Raw genomic sequence first — 21,393 nt, 5'->3', positions numbered from 1 at the left:
TATAGCTTTTCTTCATATCATTGAACTATACGCTACAGTTAGGATTGGCTTGGCATTTGCCAGCCAAAGGTTGTTATTGTTGTTGTTAAGTGTCTGCATGCTCTTTTGACAATAACTCTTCTGTTTCCTTGTCTCCTCTGCCTAAACTTCATAGTACATACCAGATAATTTAGAAGATCTTCTGAAGATACTTATCAATATCTGCTAGCTCCACTTTGTAACTCTCATTTGAGGAAGGCGTCATTTGATTTACTTCTTTATTTGGATGTTTACTACTCCATAATAAGAGTACCCAGGTAGTGCTCTGGGCTCTACTGACAATCTCTACGATTGCATCAGAGCTTCCTTGTGTTCGGTGCATGTTCCTGGTTCACTGAGGGCTGCTGCTGCGTGCACTGTGATCACAGATGGCCTTTTCCACTGCCCCTTGCTGGTGTGAAATGAAAACCACCCTTTGCTGGTGAGTGGGACAGGGTGCCCACACGTGTCCTCGTGCCCAGCGGGAGGACAGAGTGCTCCGGTGGATGATTTTTGCTCATCTGCAGATCTGACACCCACCAGGCTGTTCCTCTTTCTTCTCCTCCCACCTCCCCATCCCAGTCGCCCTCACCAACAGCACCTGATCTTCACCTTCTACCATTCTTGTTCATCCATTCAGCTTTACTTGTTTTGGTCTCCTCCTGTCCTCCCCCCCAGCCCTGTCCCCTGTTCTTCCTCCTGACACGAGGTCCATCCCCCCCAGCCTCTCCTCATCTCCATCACTGCTGCTCTCACACACAGATTTCCCCTCTCCCATCTCAGACTCACTATTTACACCTTAATTCTATTTCCTAATAAGGTACCTCCTCATGCAAAGTCACCTCCCCTGTGAAAGCATGAGAAGACCAGAGCTCTTCCAAGACAAGGCTGCCAATATTTTGCAGTGTTTCCTTCCAAGATGCTCCTAAGAACGGCTTAAACAAAACTTACAAAACCTGAAAAAGTGCCCTAACATAAAGAATCTCATCCCAAGTCACCCAGTCTAGCAGAGAATCAGGCAAAGGCTTCGGTCATTTTAATGGGAAGCACCGGGCAAAGTTAACAGCAGGCTGTACCACCAGCCCCACCTATCACAACTTTTAAACTTTCACTGACACGGTTCATTATCTTACAAAACAAATTGCTCCAAGTGAACTGTGACATTAGTGTGTGCGATTCTCCAGTTGCTCAGGCTATTAATGTTTAAGATGTAATTAGAAGTAAGAGTAGAAAATAGCCTTTGCAGAATATTTTTCAGACCATTAGTTGAAAGAATTTTCCACACAATTTCTCGCTGGCATTTCTGAGCACAAGGGCCTTCTCTTTATCAAGTGCTTCCCACCCTGCTAAACACTGTGTGTTATTTGCAGTCACACCAGCCACCCACCCAACGTGCACCAGCGATTCCAGCTCTTACTCCTCTACTTCACCAAACTGGAGAAGATCAGGTCAAATTAGACTTAGATTGACAAGGGGCTGCCTTGTTTAACTCGCCTCAATGGAAAAAGGCCAAATCAATCTTCCTCTCTAATCCATGAGTCCCTGTTGGTAGCCACATCATTAAAGAACTGAAGAAAGAAGCTGGGAGAAAAACAATAGATTATTGCACATCTACACACTGTAGAAATTATATATCTTGTCACTATCCAGCAACAGGGACCCTGTCCACCTATGTACAAGGAGGCAGGCAGGCTGCGCTGTAACTCAGTAGCTAATCAAAACTGGCAACAAAAGGTGTCCCCACCTACAACAACCCAGCAAAAACACACTAAACTCAGCTGCAGGAATCTCCATGGAATAGGCTCCTTTTTCATGCTAAATTTCCCTCCAGAAACTTTCAACTGGAGAGAACTTTGTAAAGCAGCTGAGGAAGGGCTGAGAACCAGCGACAAATAATGCGAAACGCCGCGGTGCCCACCAGAGCTGCCCTGCAGCAAACGCTGCGGCACGTGCCTCGGCTGCTGCACCAGCAAAAGCCCTGATCAAAACCCAATGGTTTGCGCTGCCAACAGACCATCAACTCCCCTCGTCAGATACATCCACGTAACGAGGCTTTTATGCAAGCACAAGCTCTGATGTTTCGCCTCCTTCCCACCATAAAGAGCCGGGCTCGCTCCAAATGTGCCGCCTTCCCCACCGTTTCTACAGGGTGGTACGCAAAGGGGTCCTGATCTTTTGGGTATTTAAGCCAAGTTCAACGTGCAAGTGGCTCTCTAAGGCCCAGCTTAATATGCTTAAAATGAAGCAGGTGCATATGCCTTAAAGATGCAGCCATTGCTCCCCAGTGCTGTTAAACCTCCCATTCTAGAGAGGGCTTTTCTTCGAGGTTGGTGAAGTGCACGCTGCTGTTCTTTGAACTCGGTGTTTATGAAACACAGGTTGTACTTTGGAAAGCAAACTGGTTTCAGTTTGCGGTTTCCTTTCATCCAGCCGGGAGGCAAACTGAGAAGCTGGCATGGACTGTCCTTCATCCTTGGACACATATATAAATTTCCTTGTAGAAGTACATACAAGCCACTAAACCCAGGCACATTGTGGCACGTTGGAGCGCTCATCCCAGTCAAGAAGTTGTTTGTACAAATTCTAAAAATGAATTTGTCTGGGGGGAAGCGATCTCTTCTCTGTTTAGAGCATGAAGAGCCACAGTCAACATCCATCAGAGCAGTAACTCCTGTCTGTGCAGCAGAGAGCTGCGACAAGAGGCTGCTTTATTTTTTGTTCACTGGTTGAAATGCCCAAACAGACACCCACCAGAGGCTCATCCACATGATGACCCACATAAATCCTCACCCCACAACTCCAAAGGCTCAGTTCTAACTTTCAAAACCCCCAAAACACACAAACAAAAAACCCGAATTCACTGAGGACTTCGGGACACAACCTGCCGTCTGGCTCCTGAGGACAAACTCCTCCCTGAATAAATATATACATATACAAATATAGGTGTATACACATAGGTATTATAGATAAAAATATACATGCAAATTTGCAACTTCTAATCACACAAGTTCAGCTCAAAGTGTTTCAGTAGATAAACATCTTACCCAAACGCAGGGAAGCAGAAGAGTGAACTAAATACCTCACAGACACAGTTACTTCTGCAGAACTCCAGAGACCATTGTTCATTTAGTGCTTACAGTCTGCTCAGCACTGTGCAAGATACAAAGATAAAGAAATCAGGACCCTCCAAGGACACACCAGCCACGAGGCCAGTGCTGCTGACACCTCTTGCCCTTGAGAAGTTGCCTCTCACATCTTATACAACTCTTCAATTTCAAACTTAAAAAAATTCAATAAATGTGGAAGTAGGGAAGTAGAAACTGAAAAAGGTTCGGTAAGTCTTGTAAAATAAACATGAGGATGTTTCAGTAGAACATGGCGAGGGAAATGGCAGAAAGAGCAAACTCAAAAGAAAATGGACAATACTCACACAACGCAAAACTGGGGACATGTTTACTACAAGCAGAAAGCTTGGAGAGAGATTATGGATGAAAATTAACTTGAGTTTCTATGCTACTCTGAAGGAAGTTAACCAATGCAAATCATACCTTACACCTAAACTAGGTTCCTAGAGTCATGATTTAGGCCTAAGAATTTAGGTGATTCAAACTGATACATATATTCAGAGAGAGAGGGGGAGGGAGGGAAGACAGAGGGCGGTATGAACCCAAACACATTGTGATTCTTTCCATTTGCCTTCTGTTTGCATTTTAGAATTTTATTCTTCTCTTTCATGAGAAAATCAACCGGAAAAGCACTATAGCTATATTACAGTTCTCAGAGATAGGATTTTAAGGGAAGAGATGTTGTGAAACAGCTTATCAAAAGGCTTCCAAACTTTCTCACTGCTTCCCTAGCACAATGGAATGGAAGATCCTCTGATGGACTTTAAAGAAAAACAGCAATAAACAATCAGTTCTCAATGGAGGGACCTTTGCAGGATAAACCAACAGGGGCCTCTGGCAGGACCTATGTTATTTCACATTTTTATTAGGGCTCTGTTCACCCCCTTTCCTACGAGTCTTGGAGACACTGTGGATAGTCCTTTGAGACACATCAGTTGATGTTCAAAGGTATTGATGAACTGTTGGGAGGAGAACTGTGAATAAGACCACAGGCATCATTATGCTACAGTGCAAACAAATGACACCTGAAACCCAATGAAATGAGCAGGTTTAGGGATGCAAAGCACAAATCCAGACACGCACACTGTGCTATCCGGGGAGGTCGTGGAGACTGAGAGAATCAAGATGCTTCAGAAGGGATTCAGACACCTTTGCGGTGGATTAGTGTAGTGATAGCTATGAAATACGGTCATATGGATCCAACCTGTAGTTTAGGAATCCCTTGGTCGTTGACTGGTGGGGAAGAAAGAAGACAAACTTTCTTGCTCATCTCTTACCCTTGCAGATCTTACACAGAGGATGACCCACAAGCCAACCTGAGCTTAGCACCTCAGCAGAACTGGGTAAATCCAGATTAACACAGACAATTTCACTGTTTCACTGTTTTCACTGTTACAATACACTGCAATTGATGCAGTAATCTCTCTTTCATCGTATTCCCATGTCTGAGCAGGGTATCAGTTGCCTAAAAGCAAACGGCTATACAGAATCCATACCAGAAACCTTCAAAAGAGCCCTCTGGTCAGTGGCACGGGACGTGAATGTACAGAGTGCTGCCCTGCAAGGCAGTGGGGAACTCTGACTGCACATCAGCAAACACCTCATTAGGGTTGCAGGACTTAAGGAGGCACCTGATGTATCAGAACTGCAATTTTGCATCACGGTTATAAACAAAACCCTAAAGAAAAAGCTTAAAGCCCCGCAGTGATGAGGACTTGGTGGGAACTGTCAGAATTGTGAGCTTTGGAACGGAATTAAAATAGGGAGTAGAACAGTGATAAAGAAAAGAAATAAACTATTTTCTTTCAGATTCAACACTTCAAGGGAAGTCTAAGAATTAAAGGAGGGAAGGACTCCTGAACAACCACTTCCTGCTGCCACAGGAGGGAATCCAGAAATCATCGATGTGTACCGCCCAGTGCATAAAGCTTCCAAATCATGAGTCAGGGTCTAATTAACATAACCTGATGCAAACACCCTTTCCAAACTGCATACATTATTTGGAAGAACAGTTGACTTGTATATTTATTTCTATCGCTGCATGATTGTGCACTAAGTGCATGAGCCATAAAAGCAGCACATGGGTGACTCTGCCATGTAATGAAACCCCTAAAAAGCCACAAGCCTCAACTCACAGGTAAATCTCACGCACTTTCTTCTTGCCTGCGTGTCTCCAAAAAGCTCTGCGGCCTCAGCTGTGTGAGCCCTGTTAGTCTCGCTGTGCTGATAAAACACATTTCTGGGAGGTGGTTACAGTTGAAAGACACATTTACTGATGACACAGTCCAAAAAGATGAGAAGTGTTTTAGGCGCAGGGGCAGAGGAGCGGGCATGCCTTCAGCACTACGCACCGCGCATCACAAGATAGACGCGTCTCTGCCAAGGGAAGCTGGAAATGCAACTCCGCTCGGCATCCTCATCCGAAAGCTGCACACGAAATTTTAGTGCCACGGTCAAATAAAACATTCTACCATTTTAGGCACATTGCCTAATTAGAGGCCATTGTTATCTGAGAACACTGTTTTTGCAGCTGTCAGGAAATTAAATAACCCAAGGGTAACTCGGAATTAAATGAAGCTGTGCAAACACATAGCCCAGCTCTGACATCCTGGCTCTGACAACCAGCTCCTCTGCTTTCCAAGGGACTAAACATCTCACCAGGGCGTGCAACTATCCTTTCCTATCGAGCCACGGGATAACACGGTACCAGCCCTTCTTGAATCCTTTAGGAACCTGGAGCTCGCAAATCCATATGTATGCACAGGCACTGCCTTCCCTCCACTTAAATAATCAGCACCTCCTGGGAAGAGACCCTCAGTACAAGTGTCCAGTAAGAGAGCAATCAAGGGCTGATAAAAGGAAATGCTTACACAGAAACCCCTGCTTTCATCTCCTTTTCAATCAATTACTTCTCTTCTTGCAATCCTTGTCACTTTAAACTTTGACATCAATCTAGAATCTAAGCAGGTTATACTTTTACAGGGACTTTTTAAAAATTAAACATAAAAGCGGAGTGCATTTCCAGTGAGACCAACGCAGTCATGTGAAAAACACAAAAATATCCATTTCGAAAATACACTTCTGGTGGCCTCCTTTCTTAGCTTCCCACTCGTGATTTCTGCTGTCAGAAACAAAAAACTTGGACCAATAGCAATACTGGTGAGTTTTTGCCATCAATTTAGCAATAAACAGCATTGTGCAGAGAAGTCGAGGTGTAACATAGAAGTTGTAATGCCCTCGCACACTTTGCACCTGGCTGCGAGCACAGAGGGACCAGTGACTCACTACAGACTGTCAGGAGGATTCACTAGAAAACTGTTGGTTTACAGAAATATCTCACAATAGACATTCAAGTTGTTGGAATACAGTGGTAAATAAAGTCTGATTTTGAAGCACAGAATGGCAATTTGGGCTTGTAGTTAAGGCAAGACTTGATCTGTCCCACAAAGTGTGTTTGACTTGAAACAAGTCATCCTTTTTTATCAGTTTCCGCATACATTGGAGAAAAAAAATTAGTTCTTACTTCACAGGGGTATCATAAGATAGGAAGTATGAATCCACTCCAAAAACAAAGTGGCATTATGATGTTTGGCTAAGAATGCGGAACATGGCAAGGTAGACTCCAAAAATAATCACTGTGTCCACTCTGTCTGGAGAGACGGGTTAGAAATCCAAACCCAGGTCAGGAACCCAAACCCAGGCTAGGAATCAAAACCCACACTAGGAATCCAAACCCAGGTCAGGAATCCAAACCCGGGTTAGGCCCCAGGCTGCTCTCAGGAAATCAGGCTGCTCTCTCTCTTCCTTCCTCTTCACGAGAAAACGCACCACTAACAATGAGCAAACCTGGAAAATCAAAACCAGATCCAAGCTCCTCAAGTTGGCGTTTGCTCATGAGAAGGAAGAAGGGAGCAGAAATTAGCTTTTTTCTTTAGCGATAAGCGAAGGAAGATGAAAAGATTGGCTCAAGATGTGTTCAGAGCATGGATAGGGGTGTATCAGTCCCTTTGCACAGGACTGTCTCCCGAGTCACAGAATCCCAGAATGTGAGGGGTTGGAAGGGCCCTGGAAAGCTCATCCAGTGCAATCCCCCCATGGAGCAGGAACACCCAGATGAGGTTACACAGGAAGGTGTGTCCAGTCGGGTTGGAATGTCTGCACAGAAGGAGACTCCACAACCTCCCTGGGCAGCCTGGGCCAGGCTCTGCCACCCTCACCAGGAACAAGTTTCTTCTCAAAATTAAGTGGAACCTTTTGTATTCCAGTTTGTACCCATTACCTCTTGTCCTGTCATTGATTGTCAGACCAACGCGCTGACTTTGATGCCCTCTCTACGCCACAACCAAGAGCTGGGTCCTTCCCAACCCACGGACCATGGCTGTTCCTCTCCTCACCCCCTCGCTGCTCCACAGTCCAAAAGAGCTGAGGATTTTGTCTCTGGTCACCAGGGGACAGGAACTGCAGGAATCAGCAGATTTCCCATTTCCCAACAAAACCTCCCCCGTGTTTCAAAAGCTCTTGGCAATGGCTCCGCTCGCAGAACGTGCGAACAGGGGCGGGAGGACCCGGCCCGGCCCAGCAGTTGAAGCACCACCGATGGTTCAGGTTACTGCTGGAGAGGAGACACAGACAGCGTGTTCCACTGAAAAACGAGAAACACAGGAGTAAAAGAAGATGACAAAAAGAATCCGATTCAGTTGGACTCGCATTTGCAATTCTTTCTGTATTTTCAAACAAAACAGCACAAGGAATCTCATTTTGCTTTCAAAAAAATTCACATTTCAGACAATATTTCAACTGCACTGACAGGGGAGAGCAAATAATCACATTTCAAACAAGACTTTAAGATGGACCCATTCAATTCCTAAGTACTGTATGACTGTAACCTTCAGGTTGTGAGGTGTAATCCTGTGCAAGATTAAATACTAAGATATGAGGTTTTAAAACAGATTACGCAACTTACTTCATAAGAGGGTATTTTTTTCCACCATAATCTCCAATGTGTTTCTCTGTAGAGAGATGATTTATTCAGTAGATCTGCAAGTGCACCCATTGTAAAGTGAATCCTGTGCGACAGAAGCTACCTCAATTATTATTTATCATGGCCCTTGCCTGTTACATTATGAAAGCATTTCCACATGTTTACTAATTAATCTTTATAAGGCCTTTTATGAGGTGATTTAATGGGATTATCCCTGTTTTTCAGACTGAGACGCAATGAGAGACTTGGCCAAGGTCAAATCCTGCAGCAGACCTGGGACCTTCATCCTGCTGCTCCAAGTCCTGTCCCTTCTCCTTGCGATGGCAGCAGCAAAGCTGCTCACTCGAAAAAGGCTCATTTGCCCTTCCACAAACCTAAAAGAGACTTTCTGTGACTCTCAGGCCAAAAGCCTGAAGATTATGGTTGGCCAGCGTGCCATCATCAGCTTAATACTGCATGTAAATGATAAAATAGCCCCTCTTTGTTTTAAGTAGGCAGAATTAGCTCAAAGCACCAAGTCTCCCCTCACTCCTCCCCAGAAGTGAACTCTTAGTGTGGAGACAAACACACACACATCACTCTGCGGTTCCAGAGTTAGAAACAAGGAATTCAACCGATTCTAGTGAAAACCAACCAACCAGACTCATTGCACTGGGATCATCAGAGATGCCCTCGATCCCTCATTAGCTCTGGAGACTTTGTACCAAGGCTGGCAGAAAGCTGGAAAACTCTCATCACCGCACCAGAAGAAAATGAAGTTGGTGACGCTTCTGTGCACAAAACTTGCCGGCTCTTGCAGGTACAGCCAGGATGGATGTTCGCTCGGTGTTCCCTCCCAGGTCACTTGGGCAGGAGGATCCTCCAGCCCTACAGGGTCAGATACGGTCTCACTTGGGTGTTTGTCGGCTGATATTTGGGAAAGCTGAGGCACAGGCGCCTCCATCTCCTGCACCTGCTCAGAGACCAACCCTGGGGAGCACCATGTGGTGGCATTTTGCAAGGGATTACCACCAAAGAAATGTTTTCTGTTTGCGGGTGATGACAGAGTGTTTTTTTGGAAGGTTACTTTAGTCTCAGCACATCTAGACTAAGGTCACAGCACTTATGAGATGCCAAGGTGGAGGAAACCCACTCTTCCTCAGGTCATGAATTTACATACGGCTTGAAACTTAAAGCAGGTTCACAACTGGCGAAGTTTGGGAGCTGTGGGTTGAATGATTCCAGCCCAGGGAAAGGGGGCTCATTTCTCCACGGTGTCACTGGTCCCTCAGCTCTCCCTGTGCTCCAGTTCTCAGCCTGGAAGGGGTAACAGCACTTCCCATCTCTCACAGGGTGCTCCACACAAAACTCACTTTAGAAAGCAGGGAAAGATCACAAATTACAATGGTACCAGCACATAAAATATACAAATGCTTCAAAAGGGCTTGCGGAGTGTATTCAGCCAAGTCCCTTCCTTGCACAGTCTGTGGTTTGCTCCAGGTACAGGCAAACAATGAAAAGCCACCAACTGCCATTGACTCCTACCTTAATTAAAAAAAAAACAAACACACACAACAACAACAAACCAAACAGAACATGTACACCAAAACAAACTCAAACAAAACCACACACACAGAAAAAACCCATAAAACAACTCCAAAACCAACACCAAACCAGAAATGCACTGGCTGGAACAGCAAGCAGACGATCAAATGTTCTCCAGTGAAACAAATAAGCAGGGCTGCTATTTCTCTGTTGAGCTGCATTTTGTGTTCAGAGAACAACCTAAAATTTCAGTGAATCGTTCCATCATTTCAGCCAGAAAAGCTTTTTAGGTCCTGCATTTAGGAGAGTGGGTTGATAAGAGTGAGCCACGGTATCTATCTGCTCATCTATCTCAGGCTTCGGAAAGCACTAAGAAGCAGCCAAGACATAATAAATTTAAAGGAGGAAATCGTGGCCAGTCGAGTGGTTCAGGAAGAGATGTCTGGGCTTTCTCACCACAGGCTGTGAAACAAAAATAGATATCGATACACACCCATCTGCTGGAGGAAACAGTGCAAAATGTGTATTATTTATGCAGTATTTCTTTAAATAGGAGCAGGCAGAGAAACTGGACAAAAGGCTTTATGTGGCAGGTTACAAACACAAGAAACAATACGTGCTATTGAGATTTCCAAACTCACTCACAGATGAGCTCTAAGGAGAAGCTAAAATGCTCCTTTCCCCAGGTGACACAAACCAGACCTTGCAATATTATATACATTTCATCCTTCTCTCCCTTCCCCCAAAAGCTTTAATTACCAAACCAAACCGCCTCTTGGCAGCGGGCACAAATCCCACATAATCACAGCCCCCCAACATGTTTATCCATCTATATTAGCATATATGCAATGCAGGAAAAATCTTCCCAACAAGCAGGTCTTTCTAATTAGCCAGTAGTAAAATCCTCATGTTTTTAATTTGAATTTAGGTCATTAATACCACATTACTTACAAAACCTGAAAACCACAGACATGGCGCAGTCTGGCCAATACAGAGATCCAAAGGCGAGCGATTGTGCACGTGTTTAATAGAGAAAAACATCTTCTGCCTAGCAACCAGCAGGCTCTCCTGGCGGTCCAGGGGAAGGAATTCAGCGCTATAAATGTCAGCAGGCAAATTAAGCCACCGTGCCTGAGATACAAAGGCCTAGTCACTGGGCAATAAAAAATTAAAGGAGAAATAGTTATAGAAGAAATACTCAAACAAACAGATTAATCTGTTACCTTCCTTCTCTCCATATCTTTAAATAAAGTTACAGATTGCTCGCAGCTAGATGGGTTCTGAGCGTGCACTTATTTATAAGCTTATTTCTTGCCCATTTTATATACAGGATGAGCAAGAGGACACTGAAAGCAATTTACCATTTTGATGTTATTGGAAAAGGGACTCGGTGTGGTACTAAAGCATATGATGGTCCTGAATCCAAGGTCAGGTAGGGAGCAGGTTGTCTGAGGATGATTGTTATCGAAACAAAGCGCTGCCAGCAAGAGGGCTTTTTTCTTTTTATTAGAAAGAGGTCAACATTTCCTGAATTCTGACAAAATCGCTCTGCCACTCTAACTAGTTGAGATTTTTCAAATAGTTCCATTATTCTTAAAGCATTGGGCAATTTATCGTGAGGTATGAACTTAGATGAAGAGCCTGCTCATTCTGGAGACTCTGTAACTGCATGGATGTCTGGTCTCAGAGAAGCCATTAGCCATAGTGGCAGTCACAGAAGGTTGAAGCAAGGGCTGTCACCTCCATCTCGCAGAGGAATCTCAGTGTGGGGAGATGGAAAGTCTTGCTCTACGTTCACACGGGATCTTCCCACTGCTGCTTCAGTACCGAAATCAAACTGCTCTTCCTCTCTGGTTCCAAACCCAAGGTCTGCTGACTGCAGTGGCCTCTATGAAATGGGCTGGCTGGTTCAGGAGACACAAGTCCAGAGTACGTGGTGATGTCCTCCCCTCACTCACCCTCAGTTTCCCTGAAACTGGAATAAGCATTTTTACCAGCCTGGAAATAATACGGATTCACTCCTTCCTTAATACCAGCATTTGATTTATTTTCCCCTTCTCCAATACCTTTTAAGTTCATTGCCTACAGAGAATGAGTCCATGCAAGGGACACCGACTAAGCACTAAAGCTGGGAAGGCTGCGTTCTTGCCTTGAAAATGGCAGCAACTTGTTGCTTTACGATCTTCCATCTTCAGGACAGATGCCCCCAGGTGACAGACTGCCACAAATCCCGTTCACGAAGACATCCTGGAGCAACCCAACAGGGCTGTGCCCCCCCTGGAGAAAGACGCCTTCAAATTCCATCCACGGCCCTGTAAGAGGTCTCAAACAGTGAGACTCTCCTCTTTCCATCATAAATAGGGCAGAAACTCAAAAAATAGAACTTGTTGCCTTCTAGGTGAGTCTGGGAAGGTTCATATCAAACAGTCCAGCTTTGTTTCAATTGGATGCAAGAGACACAGAAACAAATACCTGAGGGTAAACTGTAGCCATCTCTCACCTCCATGCAACTGGACCAACTTATGTAGATGACTCTGGACAGGCTCTTCTTTCACTAGGCTTGTACAGAATAAAGGTGGTTGATGGAGAGTGTTAGTTCATTTCACACTGTGTTGTGCAATTAAAGAAGTGCTGTAAAATAGGAGGCTACATAGATGGCATTTCATTGAAAGCTACCCAAGCAAAGCTATTGCTAAAACTAGTAGTGAACTTCCAACAGAAAAAAAAGATGAACAGATAAATCAGCTGGAGAAACCAGAAACAGAAAAGGGACAATCAAAACAAACCAAACACCCTCAATTCCCCTTTACCTCCAATTAAAGGCTCTCTGGATAAATGGTACAGGCGCTGTGATGTGACAGCTGCTGGGAGTGCCACTGGAGGAACACTGCTACCCCCAGAGCCCGTTATTTTGTTCAGATGGCGTCTCCAGGACAGGTCTGCAATGTCAGCAGCTGCTTTCTGGTGCACATACCTGGGGTTTCCGAGAGCACGGCCGTCCCCAGGTGCTGGCATGTGCCTTCCTTCCAGTGTGGGAAAGCCAAAACCTTTGTGAACAGAGACTAACGGGACCAGTGAGATCACAGGCGAAAAGCTCTGCTGGTGCAGCTGCCCAGGGATGCTGGGAATCTGTCCTTGCTGCCCTCGGAGAAAGGGACAGACTGCCCAGAGAGCACAGGAGCTGTGATATATCTGCACCACGCACAGGCAGCTCCTGCTCTCAGCCAGACCTTGGGAAAAAAGCAAACCAAACTCAAATATCCCTATATTTCAGAAAGAGCAGCTGCTCCACTTCTCTGCCACGCGCTGGCTGCACTGCAGGTGATAAATGCAAGGATTTTACACGGCTGTCCAAGCACCCCCGGAGCTGAGACACTTGTCTTCACGCAGGAGGGCCCATGGCCAAACTCCTGCTAATTCATCTCAGTATCAGCCAGGAAAAGATCTTTCTGTGCACTGTCCCCCTGTGTTATTTGCTGAATAAAATCCTTCCTCATTAACAGGCCAAAGCCCAAGAAACAGCCACTGGAACAAACAAGTTTCTGTGCAGTTATAATCCCCACCTCACCACTGGGGAATTAAAGCAAAGAATTAGGCTGTGGCCATTCCCCTCCAGCACAACGAATGCTTAAGCAGGTTACAGCTTTGCACTGCACATATTTTCTGGGGAGAAGAAATAATGACTTCTTTCCCAGCCCAACTCACCTGCTACTCCCAGGGAAACGAGCCTGAGGATTATTTTTTGACAAAACAGTTACGAATGATTGCTGCATGTCAGTATGTTTGAAGTGTTAACCTCAAGGACTGCTAAACATGCCAGTATTTCTCCAGCCTATTCTTTTCCCTTCAGTGCTCTTCAAGATATGCAGGAGAAGGGGCCTGGCTGCCTTGAGAGACACCAGCTAACAGGACAATCTTCTCACTGCTGCCACTATAAAAATTCATATAGGTACCCCAGAAAGGTCGGTCTTAATTTTCCACAGAGAAAGGCCTGCCCTTCATAGGCTTACCTCTACTGAGTTTGTTAAGCACTGGAAGAACAGAAGTTACCTGGAGAGGAAAAAAGTCACTTCTTGTTGCCACACTCAAACTGCTCACCAAAGGTGAAAATTTACCCTGTAATTCTGGAACTGAACCTGGCACTGTGCTGGTCAGGTCAAGAAGCAGCTGATGCACTTGAGGCAGACAAGACTGGTGCTGTTTTGCAAGAAGATGGGATGCTGCAATTCTTACAGATTTGGATGCTGTTCAAATCCATGGGCTGATTACACACTATGCAAAGACCAAGTGAGATTTGTCCTCCTGAGGCATTTATAGCCAGACAGTGAGGGGAAGCAGGGAGTGAAGCAGAGCCCTTTCAGCATTCCAGGGCATCCTAGATGGTAGATCCTGAATTCCTCCAGACTGTGAAAAACAGCATATGGAAATGGAGAACTGGGATGGAGCAATAGTGGAGCTAACCCTGAGATGCTTTGGATGTGGTGGTAACAATTCAGAAAGAAGAGCATGGGCTGGACACAAACCCAAAGGGCACAGGGGTGGTGTTAGGAGAGCGAGCAGGACGCAGAGCTTACAAGTCTCACCAGCAGGTTGTCACTTACTAGCAAAGAAACAGTGATGAAGCTGCCACGTCTGTGACACTACTGCCCATGCTGGGTTTTGTACCTGGCTTCCACGCCATGCTGTAGCAGAGGATGGCCTCAGCAGCATACTCCTTACTTCCCCCATGTTGTCTGGATGGTGATCTTTTCTCCTGTCTTGCTTTAACACCCCAACCACATGCGGTGTATTTGGAAAATAAATAAATAAATAAATAAATAAACTAGGATGTTATATGCTGCCAAAACTACAGCCCAACAGAAGCCACATGGGTACTGTAAGTATCAGCAGTAAATTCCTGTTCGAATGAGAGACAAGGTAACAGAGTCCAAAGGGTGCGAGCAGAGAGAGCTGCTGCTTTGAAGCGCGGCAGCACTGTCAGGCTCCCAGAGATAACCCGGGACAGCCGTGGGACACGCAGCTCCTCGAGGACACGGCTCTGCTGAGACCTGGGATTTGCTCCAAGTACAACACAAAGGGCAACGCAATCCCCACTACTGCTGAGCTAAACCACTGCTTGAGCTCACCTTTCTGTCAGACAGAATATTTTCCAGAGATAAGTAACAGCATGGCTGCTGGAGGCTGTATGGAGATGGTTGTAAGCCAAGCTGGCCACCAGTGACTGAAGTGAGGAATCTGCCTTGTGCCAACTGGGCAGAGAAATGAGAGCCATGGGTACCACAGACACAGGTGTGATGCTGGAGAGGAGCACACCCCCAGCACGGCAAATCTGCAGGGGCAGCACGGTTCAGTGACGCGGAGTCCGCCCTGAGAACGGGGATCTCCAGGTTTCTTGCTCTGCCATGTACCACAGCCCTCGGAAAAAAACCCTTTTCTCTTCCTTTGGTGGTTTCTCTCTTAAAATGAGCCTCTTTTAAGAGGCTTTGCCTCCCACTGTTATGGCAAAACCAAATCTGAATCAGTTTCCCCCAGCTACTGCCAATAATAAAGAAGCTAAGACTACCAACAGCAGTAATCAAATTTTTGTGCGTGCCCCTTGCACAAACGGAACAAGGAACATTCTGGCAACAGAACTCTAGATCGCCTCCTCTTTCTGGAGCAAAAGCAGAACACGTGACATACGCTTTCAATCAAACCCCCCAACTCCCAGATTACAAATAGCCATAGCTGTAAAGATCCATTCACCTATTCTCAACCGAGTGATTGTTTTATGAAAATGTTTAGCCACCATTTTAGTGTTCGAAGATGTAATAATTTGTTCTATTATATGTTTATGAGTACATCTGAAACTGAAAGGGGAATAATTCAGCAATGCTACTAATTACAAAACTTTGACTCTGTACTAAATAAAGATGGTATAGTTTCTAATCTTCTCCTTTGGGTTTGGATATTAAAAAAACCATTGAATATTGCAGTGTCACAAGTAGCTACTCGACAGTTAATTCCTATTCAGGAACGAAATCCTCTTTTTTCATGTTTTAATGAATTTTCTCCAAACTAGTAAAACGTGTAGGCTTTTAATTCCAACCACAGAAAGCAGCGATTGAACAAAAATAACAATAGCTTCACAACGCTTCCTCATTCCAGCACCTCAATAACACTGCTGCAATCAAAACCTCCCCACACGATAAATTGTATTACAAACTATTTCCATCCACAAAGCCAAACCATTCTCTCCATCAGCGCCCGCCCAACGCCAAGCGCCTGCAGTCCCGTGTCCATCGCCTTCTCTGACACCACGACTCCACCTTTGGCACAGGCTGAGAGGGACCTGCAGCCACAGCACATTCAGTCCGGAGAGAGCTGGGCATAAGAAAGGGGGATAAATCACCGCTTTCAGTGATGAGCCAAAGGAGCCGATTCGCAACTCCACAGCGTGGCAATGGCTGAGGGGATGATACGAACCACTCATCTTCAAGGGCTCCTTTTAAAGAGAGAGGCTGGATGAACAAGCTGGAGCAGCAAGATGTGCTTGTGGAGGTTTGGGGACAAAGCCCAGCTCATTTTAACACAATGATATGCAAATGGGTTTGCTTTTCCAAATACGCCCAAGCTGCTCTTTAAGACTTGTGTGTGCTCTTCTCTAGGCATTAAAATATATTCACATTCCACGTGTGAAACGCCTTGTACAGCGCGGCAGAAGCGACAGCGTGCTTAAGTGATCAAAGCACCTTTCATCGCGGCACTACCAGCGCTGACAAACAGACCTGTTTTACAAATGCTTTGGTTTATCATCTCAGCGAGAGATGACGCGTTTTCCTCCTCCATCCCCAGGCTGGATCCCGAAGTGGCACACGTCGCCACTTACCTAGGAAGCCCTCTTCATCCACGATGATGGTGTAGTCCTCCGGGGTTTCCGTGAGGCTGAAGAACTTGCACCTGGCAAAGGCAAACAGCAGAATATGATTAGTCGCTAGACCGAGCGGGGCCTGGTCTTCCACCTACAACAGAGGTTCCTTCCCACCCAAGCTGTGCCGCAGGAAAGAGTCACGGTCTGGTGTTTATGGAGAAACCTGAGGCTTTAACAGGCCTGGATTTTATTCCTGGCTCAGCCACTCGCACTGTGTGACCCACATTCTCCACTGCCTGCCTATGCACAATGGCGCTGGTAAAACACTTAGTATTTTTATGACTTAGTTCTTAGTTACTTTTCTTAATTGCCACATCCCTTAAGGCTTCCCATCACAGCCCAAGAACTGATGTATTGCACCAACACAGAGCAAAAGGCTTTGCTCACCCACTGATCAGTCCAACGCCCATGGTTCACATAGGCACCCATCTTCCCTATTTGCCCACTGACATTTCTTCCCTTGTCAAGCTTTGACATTGAATCTCTCAACCAAGCACCACCATCTCTTCTTGCTGCTTCAGAGGCTTTTCCCAGCAGCACAGAACATCCCAAGTCCCTCTGCTGGTCCTTGCCCATTGCCTCAGTAGGTGCCTCCCTACCCTGGGGAGCCCCAGGTGAAGAGACAAGTGGTCATGGCCACTGAGCACATTGAGCTTCCCCCCTCAGCCTCCTCCTGCCCCTGTTCTCCTCCGTGCTCGTCTTGTGGCACCGCAGGCCACGTGCAGCACAGCCTCTCCACCTCCTTCAGCACTGAGCACAACGTCACCTCCAACACCAGATACAAAACAAACGTGACAAGGGATTCTTCCACTGTAGATACACACACACAAAGCCTCAGCCTTAAGGTTTAACACCACATGCAGTTGACAAGTTTATTTGTGTTTTTTTCTTTTCTCTGACAAATGTATGTGCAGCAATATCTGCTAAAAAAGAAAACAAACAAACAACAAACCCAAACTTTCTCCAGCTTCTATGCACTTGGTCCCCAGCAATAGCAGGAAGGTTTGCAGAAGGTTTTGCAAGCTTGTGTTCACCTTCAGCAGCACAGGCACTTGTCAAGCATCAGCACCATGCGGCCGGTCCCCGACCCACACAGCAGCACGGGGACCGTGTTTGCCACCCAAGCCACAAGGAATCTTTCCACCCTAGGAAGCTTAAATAGGATGAGATAGGAAGACCCTGTGTCCGTAAGGACCAAAGAGCAGGATTTCACAGTTACACTGTAATACAATCAGATTTATCTGAGGCGACATAGAGAAAATTATTTAAATAATGGAAAAAGAAAGATTGTTCTTAAGGTGCCCAAATTTCACAGTGTGTTCGCACAGTTCAGCAGCAGGGACTGGCACGGCTTCTGTTGAGCATCTGTGTCCCAAAGCCTTCAGGACTCCTGAAAGCCCAGAATCCCAGGTTGGTGGCTCAAGAATAACAAACACAACCATCCGCTTGATTAGAGAATCAGACTGAAAACTGGCATGAAGTTTGTTTTTGCACTGGTTGAAAAGAACAAAGACTGCAGCTATCCCCTCCCAAAACAACGGGGAGAAAAATGAGATGGGTGCTACCCTCCCCTTCACCTCATCAGGAAAAGCAGAAGAACCAACACGCAGCTCTATTAGTGATCTGCCATGTAACCAACAGCATTTCATGTAAATGCAAAGTATCAGATAACCTGCATTTAGAGACTCGTTTTCCTGGAAGCATCCGTCACGACAATCAAGCATGACATTCTCCCTCCCAGCACAGACGTATCGCTATAAAATACAGAAGTGGCCCCACCACAGCAGAAACCACAACTTAATTATTTTGTGTCAGTGGTAATAGCTACTGTGACAGCCACATTTACTAACTCAACTCTCTTCAGGAATAGTGCCAGGAGAAGCAGAAAACAGTAGGAGCCCGATGTTACCTACAAGCTGGGAAAAAGGGCTTCTGGGATCCTGCACCAGGTGGGTCCCAGGAGGTCTATGTAGTTATTATTTAGTGGATTAATTCCCCAGAGAAGTCACCAAATTCCTTGCTACTACTACATGACTGAGCCACAAGCATAGTGGCTGGGGAGAAGCCAGTGGTCTTAAAGAAGGAAACACTAATATTAAATAAGAAGGAAAAAAAAGGATCTTTCCTGATCTGAGATGGCATTTATGGAAGAATTTTGTTCCAGAAGAGTAATACGCGTCTTGTGCACACATTAACCCCAGCAGAAAAAGTATGATTGTGACAGATGCCATTTTCTTAGCACACATCTCAAAGCGATGATATTTAAGGGATATGTACAGATGAAATCCCGTAATTGCTGGCTCAGAACACATTGTCAAAACCTCACATCTTCATACAGCAGCTCAAAGCCCAAACCCCATCTCACTGCAATTCTATGAAAGGTCAGCACCATAAAGCCAAGTCTTCACCAGCACAGAGAAGAGCAGTGGTTCTTGGGCTACACATTCACTTTGTTCAAGCCGCTGATGTCTCCTTTTCCCAGAGAAAAGCTAAAAATGAAAAATTGGAATGGTAAACGTGTGATAAAATATGGCATGGAAACGTTCTTTACCATCGCATGCTGCCAAAAATCAAGTCCTCAACATCCAACCTGTGCCTCGGCAGAGATACGTAAAGATCTACTTCCACTGTGAGTGCAAGTCAAAAATTACATCTTGAATCATCAATGACAGGAGGAACTCAAAGTCATATTTCTTTCCTGCACTATACTACACATGCCTCTTCCATTCAAGTTATTCCAATCATTTCTCTTCCCTCTTACACCCGTTCTTGATAAGCTGGATGCCAACAGCATTTTCTGTTATCACACTAAAGCCGAGAAAGGAAAAAAATTGCCCTTTAATCATTTTGAGACATGAGGCAAACAGTATTTCTCTAAGTACATGTGGAAAACATGTATATAAGAAGAATATAAGTATTTTTAGTTTCCTAATAGCCAAACCTCGGACAGATTCTTCTGGATTTCTGCCTTCTTCATGTTTCAGCACGTTTCCACTTCAGCACTGTTGCTGACTTCGACTGCCTGACAACATATGTCTTTTTCTGGCAACGCAGCAAATGTAGACCAATCTATTATTAGATTAGCTCTTCAAAACTGCAAAGCTCTCACTGCATATGGAAGTAATACCCGAGCTTGCACAGAGCAGGAAAGCGTGTGTGGGATGCAGTAAGAGCATCATTTCAGTTTGCGAACAGCACTCAGGTCTCCACGAGAGAAGCAAGCAGGCAGGAGAGCATCTTGGTTGGCCTCCAGAAGCATCTCCTCAAGACATTTGGTCCCCAGGCCTGCCTAGGTCACACGGGCAATAATATCGGAATGAATGAATGCGACTTCCACTGGTTCTGGGTCAGACATTAAACACACACTTGTGGGAATCTTGCTATGGGTCATTCCAAAGTTCAGCACAGACGATGATCCTTAGGGAAGCTCCAAGTCCTATCTTCTCACTTATAAGGAAACTATTTAGTTAATGGTTGCCTGGGCAGGGTAGGGTGTTGCGAAGTTGTTTGTTCTATGGAAAAGATCCTTCCCAGCAGCAGTTGGGCGCCTGGCTTCGCCACATTCAGAAACCACGGCCAAATGCCATTCAAAGCAATATGATGCCTGAAAGCCATTCAAATGCAAGGCTGGAGGTAGCCCAAAAGTTTGCGAAGAAGCCATTGAACTGAATGGGAATTAAGAAGCAGCAGCAGAAAGTTGAACTGAGTGAATATGAAAAACATAATTTGTGGGGTTTTATCCCAGGCTGTCTTCTCATTTTAGATGAGAAGGGATTTGCATGCTTCACTCTGTACATTATCACGACAATATATATTCTTAGTATAGCAAGACAGTCTCATGCTAATCATCTAATTCTCAGTGATCTTAACTTCTTTGCAGTTTTATAAATAATGACAAGAGGTGGATTCCACTACGACATATTGTGAGTGTATTTAGGAAAGCAGTGAAGAACACTTGTGCTGCTAATGCATTTTGACATATTTGTGTAACATGTTAAGTACTTTACACCATCTAATTACAAGACTTTACAGTCAAATGGCACTGAAAATTGCCAACAGTGAAAATGGCTGGTGTTTTCTATACAGCGTATTTGTTTGTTGGAATCACAGAATGGTTTGGGTTGAAAGGGACCTTAAAGCTCATCTATCCACAACTCTCTCAGCCTGTCCTCCCAAACGAGCATCGTTGTTCATATGAGCTGTTTAAACAAACTCCACACTACCGTCCCTACCAAGGGAAACACTGAAGATGTCACAGCACTGTTAGAAATGGTGAAAGGACAGCGACAGCATTCCTTGTAGGCATCAGTTGTGCTCAGATCTGGGACGGAGACATCAGCAAATAAAATCAGGGAGCGCCTAAAGAGTGACTGTGATAGCAGAGCTTCGTTCATTACAGAAAGTTAATCATTTTCAAAACAAGCGCAGAACAAAACTAACAGATTTGTGGCCAAGGAAAGCAAGTGTCCATGAACAGACATAAATTCAGGGAAGTCCTACAACCACTCTGTGCCAAAACCTCCAACATGATAACCACAATGGTCCTGATTAATCCATAATAATAATAATGACAGTTTAAACTAGAGATTACATTGTGTAAAGTTAAAAGGAGAGACCTTCAGTCAGCTCCTCTTCTTGCTTTTCTGTGGCTGGGAAAGTTATCTAAGCCTTTATTTAGACTTTGAGACAACTGGGAGCAGAATAAAAGAAAAATTATTGGCATCCTGAAGGAACAAAAGTCAAGAAAGAACACAAAAGGGTGACCTGTGATACAGAAAATAAATATGCAGATGTGCTGAAGAAGATACTGATCTAAAAGACAGCTTACTGATAAA

General features: G+C 45.1%; 1 protein-coding gene across 2 annotated transcripts in view; it reads right to left on the bottom strand.

Moving 5' to 3' along the window:
- CASTOR2 (cytosolic arginine sensor for mTORC1 subunit 2) overlaps positions 1–21,393 on the bottom strand; it is a 115,701-nt gene that overhangs the window by 38,544 nt on the left and 55,764 nt on the right. For both annotated transcript variants that reach the window (XM_065037173.1, XM_065037174.1), the window contains exon 2: positions 16,517–16,587. In XM_065037173.1, coding sequence (XP_064893245.1) covers positions 16,517–16,587 — 71 coding nt within the window. The remainder of the gene's footprint in view (positions 1–16,516; positions 16,588–21,393) is intronic.

This window comes from Columba livia, chromosome 20, assembly GCF_036013475.1.
Source record: "Columba livia isolate bColLiv1 breed racing homer chromosome 20, bColLiv1.pat.W.v2, whole genome shotgun sequence".
Lineage (NCBI taxonomy): Eukaryota > Metazoa > Chordata > Aves > Columbiformes > Columbidae > Columba > Columba livia.
The sequence above is the reverse complement of the archived record's forward strand: the minus strand, read 5'-3'. Positions and strand labels throughout refer to the sequence as shown.